Genomic DNA, 10000 nt, shown 5'->3' on the forward strand with positions numbered 1-10000 from the left:
AACAGTTGTCTTAGTATTTCACAGCATATAGCATATAGCACAGCAAATTTGATGTTAAAGGGGCACAAGCTGAGTTTATACATTTTGGGGCGAGATTTATGCCACGTATTTAAAAGTCACTCGTACTATTCTACTCACTGAAGCATACATGTTGTACTTAATCCTCACTTACAAATTGACTGAACTCAAACCTGGTATTAAGATATTACATATCAACGATCCGATGACGCCATTTTTTTACGTATCAAAAAAATGTTGAGGAAACCATACTAGGGAATCAACTGTTCTAATAATGCCAGGAGACAATTGTAATGTCATAGAAGGCATGAATCGATGTTTATATTACACTATAATAGTTTAATTGATAGTTTATGTAAGTATTTTCAGATGAGTAAAAGGTTTATAAACTCAGTTTGTGCCACTTTAATCTTAAAGGTAAAACCAATATGCCTGTACTGCATATACCAAGACAATGTGATATGCCTGTACTGCATATACCAATACAATGTGATATGCCTGTACTGCATATACCAAGACAATGTGATATGCCTGTACTGCATATACCAAGACAATGTGATATGCCTGTACTGCATATACTAAGACAATGTGATATGCCTGTACTGCATATACTAAGACAATGTGATATGCCTGTACTGCATATACTAAGACAATGTGATATGCCTGTACTGCATATACTAACAATGTGATATGCCTGTACTGCATATACTAACAATGTGATATGCCTGTACTGCATATACTAACAATGTGATATGCCTGTACTGCATATACTAAGACAATGTGATATGCCTGTACTGCATATACTAACAATGTGATATGCCTGTACTGCATATACTAACAATGTGATATGCCTGTACTGCATATACTAAGACAATGTGATATGCCTGTACTGCATATACTAACAATGTGATATGCCTGTACTGCATATACTAACAATGTGATATGCCTGTACTGCATATACTAACAATGTGATATGCCTGTACTGCATATACTAACAATGTGATATGCCTGTACTGCATATACTAAGACAATGTGATATGCCTGTACTGCATATACCAATACAATGTGATATGCCTGTACTGCATATACTAAGACAATGTGATATGCCTGTACTGCATATACCAATACAATGTGATATGCCTGTACTGCATATACCAATACAATGTGATATGCCTGTACTGCATATACCAAGACAATGTGATATGCCTGTACTGCATATACCAATACAATGTGATATTATCAGGAAATCTGGTTTACATACAGGACCATCACTACTGTTTTCTGAACTGATATCTCCTGTCGCTGAACTTCGAGGAGGTCTTCCGTCATCTTTATTTTCTAGTTCAGTGGCAGCAAAGAATGACTGAAGACGTCTTGTACTTGCGATGGCTGCAACCAAGTATCCAATCATATTTGGCAACATTGCCATGGGCCATACAAGCTGATTGAAGAGCGCTAAGGAGGCGAACGCCAAATCTGGAGTCAATGGTGTTGACGGATTTACTCTTGAATAAATGGCAAACGACTGTGGAGGAACACACATTGTAATGATACGTTAATAATGTAAGCATATTGTACGTTTTCAATCACTGTAGCTTGTATTATTGACGTTAACAATAATCATCAGACTCAGTGATATACTTTGTTTTCATCTTTATTAATTTCTAAACTTCTCATGGTAAATAATGAATGGTAGATTAGAATTTAGATTTGTATCTACAGTTTACACAAATGCCATCATTTGGTGAGGCAAACTGTCTCAGTAAAATATCCCGGTAAACTATCTCTTTGTGTTGAATTTTATACCCTGAACAGTATTGAATCACCTTGCATTGGTAAAGGTACATGTATCGCTGCACTCAAAGTATTCTAAAATGTAACCAATAAAATAATTTTTGGGTCCGCACCTAAAATCAGCACCACCAATGAATCACGATGTCAACTTATTACTACACTACTTAAAGATAAAATAGACCTCTAATTGACATGTACAATGGCCAAATATTGGTATTTGAACAATTTGCAGTGAATATAGTGTTGGTTGTCTGGCCGAAAAAATAATAGCAAAGTTACAGTTAGTGTAGATTATACGTTTCAGTGTTCAATATCACGAGTTAGTTGCATATTACATGTACAAGATACCCCGAAATGAACGAATGTACGTGCTACAAATGTAGGAGGTAAGTGTACTTACTACGAATGTAACAATGATCGGCGTTGCTTGCGCCAGAAAAGCTGCAAAATAAAACAGTAAATATCCCCTTGAAATGATGAAGCTGAAAAGGTTATGTAGGCTCTTGAAATTTAGGCATTGTACACTTTTTGTGGTATTGTAGTCTACACATTGACCCTAAGAAATTATTAATAGCCACACAATAACTTTAACGTTATATTCATATGAATATACACGATAAACTACAACGTGTAAAATTTCACGTTGATACCACATTGTTCTACATGAAACTGGGAAAGAATCGCAGGAAAGACAGCATCTACAAATGACTCACGTAACAACTACTTATTTATTACATTTCTATTTTGTGTCTTATAAGCCAGACGGCTGGATGTGGTTCTTTCTTTACGTACTGTACTCAGCACTGTATTTATTTCTGACACTTTAACAAACAAACAAACAAACAAACTACCATGACAACTATACATACTTGTAATAATCATTAGAACACCAGCTTTCATCATCTGTCGAATTTCTTTACTACGTATAGCTTCTATAGCTGAACAAAACATTTCTTCCCAACCATACAGTTTCAATAACTTCATTCCTTGCAATAATTCGTTGGATTTCATCAGACGTTGATCGGAAATTTTCTGAAAAGTTATACATAAAACCCCTTTCTGTTAGCTATCTCAGGCTGCCTGTCTGTCTATGTGTGTATCCATCTGTGTCTTTGTATGTATGTATGTATGTATGTATGTGTGTATGTATGTATGTATGTATGTATGTATGTGTTATGTATGTATGTGTTATGTATGTATGTATGTATGTATGTATGTATGTATGTATGTATGTATGTATGTATGTATGTATGTATGTATGTATGTATGTGTTATGTATGTATGTATGTATGTATGTATGTATGTATGTATGTATGTATGTATGTATGTATGTATGTGTCTGTCTGTCTGTCTGTCTGTCTGTCTGTGTGTGTGTGTGTCTGTGTGTCTGTGTGTTTCAGAATTTGCTCTAGAGCTATTGGTTCTATTAAAACTAAATTTCGAACACATATTCTATGTCATCTTGTCACTAGAACTTATTAGTATTTGGGCAAAGGTTCTGCATACTGTAACGTCCTTAATTGCCTGTCACATGACAAAATGTGTAGTTTTTCGTTACATCTAGAGAAGGATTCAAATGAATTAACGAACATTTGGCAAATATGTATGTCCTTATCAATTTACATAATTGGTATTGTTATTAAATCATTTTCTTAATAATATAATACTACTATTCAATTTGGTGTGTACACAGGGTTAAATCTAGATACGGTTAGTTTTTTAACGAAATCCAAGCATATTAATTACTACTATTTGCATATCACATTCACAAAATTTGCTCCCGTATTTATAGTAGTTCGATCAGTTAAAATACTTGGTTGATAAATTTTGAATTCATGAAAGTGTACGATAGTGTTATTGATAAAATATGTGTCTTGTATCAATGTTCATAATGCTGTTCAAGTAAATTCTCAATATCAATGTTTAGTAGGACGGAGGGTTTCGCAAGATCTTGTAGATTCAGGAGGGTTTTTGGAAATCTCCGCGTTGAAACAGTCGTAAAAACACGATTGCTCATGTCCCTGTAAACATAGTCAGTATTATCAACTGCTTTATACATGCTGTACTTACCAAAATTTCATTCTGTATATTGGACATGTAGTCTACGACGAAGTACTGTAATGGCGCCACAATTAGGAAAATGGCAGACCCAATGAGAGCGGCAAATCCAAGTTCAAAGTAAAGAAGAGCTAATATCACAACTAACTGTGAAATGCAAAGATAACAATATTGAAGAGTAATAATTCATAATTGAAAGTGTTTTAGTCACTGGATTTGGATGAATGAGTTACTACCGTAAATGAAAGAAATGAGCTAGTTATGGAAATGTTTACCCGGAAGTTGGCAAATATGTGAAATCTGAATCATTGATGTATAATTGAAGTTTCTACGTTTGCAACGACACTAACTGTGAGCAAACATGCACATTATTGAAGTTATCTGGTAGTTGTTCTACATAAGTTGAAACTTTCAATTTCACCGACGAATAAAGAATAATGGGACATGTAAATTTTCTGATAACGACACATGTTTGTCATTTAAAAGCGTGTTTATGGCATATCATTACCAAATTGGATGAAAGAGAACCTTCTGAAGGATGGAAGATTATCTAATAACGAACACCGAGTCTACTAACTGGGAGTGGTAGAATATAGCGACACTGATTCAGATGCCATATGTTTGTCCTCTGAACTGATGCGATATCTTCCCCTCTCATAGCATCTACTTACTTGGTAGGGTACTGCCGTTATGAAAATTGTATATATGCATATCCACTGTATTGCTACAGCGTCAACTGACATGTGGTTTGTAATCTGGCCAACTGTCATAGTTCCAGAAGATAAATTCCACGAAGAAAGCCGCAACGCTTTCTCATAGGTAAATGTCTGGAAGAAAACACCATACTTAGTAGAGTAATGAGATTGCCAAAAGAAAACAGCTAGATTAAGTGATAGATGGCGTATCAATGGAGAGAACATTTACGGTTTTAAAATGCCAAATATTAATATATGGACCAACAGCATAGAAACTGCAACAGATGGATAAATGATTTCAAGCAGCTTCGATGTTGAAATCTTTTAACTCGTAAATTACTGTAAATATACACAATTTGCTTTCTGGTCATAGATCTAATCATTTTTATCACTTTGTCTGGCAAATAACATATACAAATTGAAACCAAGGTTTCACAATACTATGTATATATATATATATACACACACACACACACATTCAAGTCAAGTTGTGAACTGTTAAGAAGTCTGAATATAGTTTGGGAAGACAAATACCTGTATGGCTGAACGAACTTGAACTGATTTCATAACAGCAATGTTACCACCAAAACCCAAGGTAAACCCTTTCAGGGAAGCAGCAATGAACATAACACCAATTAATACAAAACCATTACTGAAGAATTCTACTGCCGTCACAAACCGTGTATCCTGAAAGTAAAATCAAATTTGCAGTATTCGTCATAATTATGAACTTGAGAATTAATTGTATTCATTTATTCGTGCATATAATTAATATTCAATTACCATACAACCCTCTGGCTCAATATCAACAAGCAATATCGGTTCTACGGTATTAGTATGATGTAACAGGTGTATGTACGTGTCATTACTTTGTATTGTTAGTCTGCCTTGGAGGTTTTACACGTCATCTGGAAAACAAATTTGCTTAAACTGTTTTTTTTTTTGGCTTGTTGACACCTCACTCGGCTGGGTCTGCTGGACGATCGTCTGCTATATATACTTCCTGTCGTATCTTACGAGTCATTATCTAGATCACTACGCAACGCAGTCAACCAATCAGCAGTTATATGTAAAACATGATTTCAAGTGCGCATTGATGCAGCAAATGTCTGTCCACCACTTTCAGAGTGTTGTAGACTGAGAATTTCTTGTCCTCATATTAAATGATGCTTACATGCTCTTCAAGTTTGTTGTAGTACCACTTGGTGGCATAGCTTACAACGCCCCCAACGGCCACTGGTGGTATAAATCCAAACGTTGCACTGAGACACGTAAATCCTGCAGAAATTCCTACATCACGACCATAAGCATTGAAGTAGGTCCTCCACAGAGATGGTGTTTTCTTTAGTTTATCAGCTCGTTTCTGAAAACAAATACAAAAACAATGAAACGTTTTCTGTGAAATAATTTGAGTGTCTTGGTTTAAAGTTCTTACTAGGTTCAAGTATCAGGGATTAGATTATTTGAAATTAATAATGATTGTGTCTCAGTGATAGTTTGCACTTTAATTTTTCACCATCAGTATCTTTATACCTATAGTATAGTATAATAGTATAGTGTATTGTATTGTAGTGTAGTGTAGTGCAGTGTAGTGTAGTGTAGTGTAGTGTAGTGTTGTGTAGTGTAGTGTAGTGCAGTGCAGTGCAGTGTAGTGTAGTGTAGTGTAGTGTAGTGTAGTGTAGTGTAGTGTAGTGTAGTGTAGTGTAGTGTAGTGCTGTGCAGTAGAGTAGGGAAGGGTAGGGTAGAGTAGAGTAGAGTAGAGTAGAGTAGAGTAGAGTAGAGTAGAGTAGCGTGCAGTGTAGTGTAGTGCAGAGCAGTACCGCACAGCGCAGCACAACACAGTATATTAGTAGTACGGTAATGCTATTGTGTACACTATATATGTTGCAAATTTGAATTTGATTTTTGAAGGGTAATTTAAATACAGCTTCAGTGACACAATAGCGCTGAATACAGCGTAAAAGTTTAAAAAGATGATGAGCAAAACTAACACAAATCCTTTCTAAAGTGGTCGCCACCTTCCGGAAAGTCCTCGAGTGTCAGTGGTATATCTTGAAGCGATATGGAGGGCGGGTCGATTTTCATACGGACACTTTTCTCAAGTGGGGTGAGTTAATTGCATGGTGCTGTTTCTTAATTAAACGATCATAGATTTCGTTAAAATACCTTCGACGATAAACAGAGATAGACAAATCACTGAAATATTTGATTCATTCCAAGCTTTTCAAGCAGCAATTAAAATAAAGTCGTGTTGGGAGTTCAGTGTAAAAAGGCTCTGAATTCATCAGCCGAGACAAAATGTGAGATTTTTGACTGTCTACTAGGCATTTCAGAACACTTACAATTCCATGAACATCAAGATGTGTGGATGACTGTGATTAATGTTAATGCTTGATAATTCATTAAAGACAATGTTAGTAAACATGACAATCTGAATTCCGAACTTCTCATTACTGTCTGGGATCCATGGGATGGGTAGGCATGTTAGTTGAAAAAAGTGTCAAACGCCCAACAAATCCCTCAGCCCGCAACGCGCTGTTATGTTAGTTTTGGATTCAATTACCCTATTACATGCATTACATATGTACTGGTGATTAATAGAATCAGAGACCGTACATACTATTTGCACAGTGCAATGACGAAAAGAGTTGTATATACCTGTATGCAAATGAGCGAGAGAGTTTCATGTTTAGGTACACGAAATCACGTGACCGCACTATAGCTTTACGAAACGTATTGATTCGAAGACATGTATAATAGTAGCAGAATTTCATGACGTGTCAGTGACAGTGTAGTATACTTGGAGTAATTATTTGCACGTGTGCTTTCGGTGCTTGCTGCTGCACTTTCACTCGCTTAGCGAAGGGAGTGAAACTACAACCGCAGCTGAGAGAACACTGCAAACTTCAGCAACCACTCTCAACATACTACACTTATTACTCACGCGTCGTGAGCTGCTGATATATAACTGGTACCTTTTCTTCATTATACGCTTCTTGAAACACTCTATGTTGGTATTTTGCCTCAAACTCGTCTGGTAGATTTCCAAGGTCCGTTATTTCTAGGGGTCGCTTGTATCCTACCCAGAATAACCAATTCAATGACCAATACACCATTTGGGACAAGAAGTTTGTATAGCGATAGTTGTACAAAATGTTTCTCTTCTTGAGTTCACGTGGGTAGGGTTTCTCTTGATAACACCAACCTAGTACCTGGACACAGGACAACACATTTCTTCAAGTTTAGAATGTCAATTTCAAAGACTTATTCAATCATAGTGGCGTACATGAAAAGTACCTGACAACGTTGGTTGTCATAGTTTGCTAACATATTACTATAGGAACAAATAGTTTGTGTTAGTATGTATGTACGTACGTACGTACGCACCGTATGTATGTATGTATGTATGTATGTATGTATGTATGTATGTACGTACGTACGCATGTACGCACACACGTATACGTGTCATACGTATGTACGCACGCACGCACGCCTGCCTGTCTGTCTGTCTGTCTGTCTGTCTGTCTGCCTGTCTGGCTGTCTGTCTGGCCGTCCGTGTCTTTGTTTCTGTGTGCGTGTGTGTATACATATGAACATGTAATAAAAAAAACAAAAAAAAAACCCACATGTACCCGGCTACGTCAATTTGAATCACCGCTGACTAGAAACGAAATTTTAAAAAATGTCAGAAAATAGAGCGAATGGTCTGGAAAGGAGAGCGTGTGCAATGTCCACATTGCAGTTTTCTGTAGAAATACATAGAATATACTATATACTATACTGTATATGTCATGCAAGATGTCATTACAACCTCATCGGTACACATTGAATGTCTGTAAGTCTTCTATTCTAAAAGCAGACAATGTATTGAATCTAAAGCTTAATTTTTTTTCTTTATATGTACATCTCAGCTATTGAAATGACAGACAGCTCGGGTAAGCAGTTTGATTCAATGGAGTCGTGACCGAAATGTTAAATACTGTAGTGTAAAGCCTCCTATGAGACAGTGTCATGACCTCCCTCCCCAGGTCACGGGTTAAAGGCGAACCGGTGTCTGCATCTGTTTAGAAAATTGTTTAATTCAAAGTCACACCTTAAAAACGTGATCTCACTGATTTGTGTTGGCGATAACGAAATGCGTGGCTTCTCGAAGACAAACAGCTAGAAAACCTAACAACTTTTAAGTCCTATGTATCTTTTACTTTGCCCGGTATCAAGAATCAGGGACATGTAAAGAGATTTCGAACACGTACAGCTTGGCTCACGGCCGATTGGACACTATTTCTGGACTTGTCATTAGAATGAAAGGTCGTCATTTGCATTTCAGTAGAACACATCCTTCATACTGCGTTCCTAGATGTAACCTCGGACCACAGATAGTGGTCTGAGATCTACATTGTAGGTTATTTTGGGTCATTCTGATGTAAATGTCTTCTTGGTTCTAACACACATTTCTACAATTTCATAATCATTACTGTCACCGTTGTAGTAGTAGTAGTAGTAGTAGTAGTAGTAGTAGTAGTAGTAGTAGTAGTAGTAGTAGTTTACTTTAGTACAACCCTTACACGTCTCTTTTTGGGGCCACTGTAATTTAGTCATTCCATGGTATCAGCAACTTTGACAGTTAATCGTTTCAGCACTGACAGTTTGAAGTTTTTACCCGACATGTCACAAAAAAATGTTTGCTTACAGTTGCACGAGTCATGAGTGTGTTTGGTTTTGCGTGTTTGTAGGTCTTAAATCTTATCATATTTCATACTCAATCATCGCATTGTAAAATTTGTCATACAATGAAACAAAGGAGTCATTATACACTGATCTTAAACCAACGCAAAACTATATCTTAACACTTGCATTGCATATGAATATATTTAACACGGTGCACGCCCCGTAAAATCCGGCTTTGAACATTATATGTAAATACCCATACCTGCACGATTTGAACCCACATGACATTGTATGCTTTCACGACTACTTCGTTTTTGCATACGGCCTAGGGCATCAAAGGTCATGAAATAGCCAAACTCTCAATTAGTGATACAGTGCAGTAGTACTTCTCAAAATAAGGTGAAACGAGTTCTCCTGGATATGCCACCACGAGTTCGTATTGAACCAGCTCATTTCAAAGAATTGGTATGGCTCTTGGCCGGCCACAAGTTTTCATATATTAAGCTCAACCATGTACATAGAGTTAGAACAGGATTGGTACCGAAGTATCTATCCGATCCATTTAATTTTAACAGTTTATGTATATAGTACTAGATCCGGTCCCTATTCTATTTTTATTCCAGGTGGGGCTAAGTGTCAAATAAAATCAAAGCGAATGATATACACCTCCCATAGATAGACTTAGAATTAAGAGCATTTTGACACTGTACTGCAGTCTGAGATGACGAGGCATTTTATGATCCTGTATCATTATCTATTCAAGGACG

At 36.6% G+C, this 10000-nt stretch overlaps 1 protein-coding gene across 1 annotated transcript in view; it reads right to left on the reverse strand.

Moving 5' to 3' along the window:
* The window catches only part of LOC144436097 (ATP-binding cassette sub-family C member 8-like), a 25410-nt gene that overhangs the window by 14528 nt on the left and 882 nt on the right, over window positions 1-10000 (reverse strand). Inside the window, exons 2-9 of the mRNA XM_078124782.1 lie at window positions 7541-7777; window positions 5740-5928; window positions 5100-5252; window positions 4542-4697; window positions 3883-4017; window positions 2682-2844; window positions 2213-2253; window positions 1280-1543 (exon numbers count right to left, since the gene is read on the reverse strand). Coding sequence (XP_077980908.1) covers window positions 1280-1543; window positions 2213-2253; window positions 2682-2844; window positions 3883-4017; window positions 4542-4697; window positions 5100-5252; window positions 5740-5928; window positions 7541-7777 — 1338 coding nt within the window. The remainder of the gene's footprint in view (window positions 1-1279; window positions 1544-2212; window positions 2254-2681; window positions 2845-3882; window positions 4018-4541; window positions 4698-5099; window positions 5253-5739; window positions 5929-7540; window positions 7778-10000) is intronic.

Source organism: Glandiceps talaboti, chromosome 6 (genome assembly GCF_964340395.1).
Source record: "Glandiceps talaboti chromosome 6, keGlaTala1.1, whole genome shotgun sequence".
In the NCBI taxonomy this organism is placed as follows: Eukaryota; Metazoa; Hemichordata; class Enteropneusta; family Spengelidae; genus Glandiceps; species Glandiceps talaboti.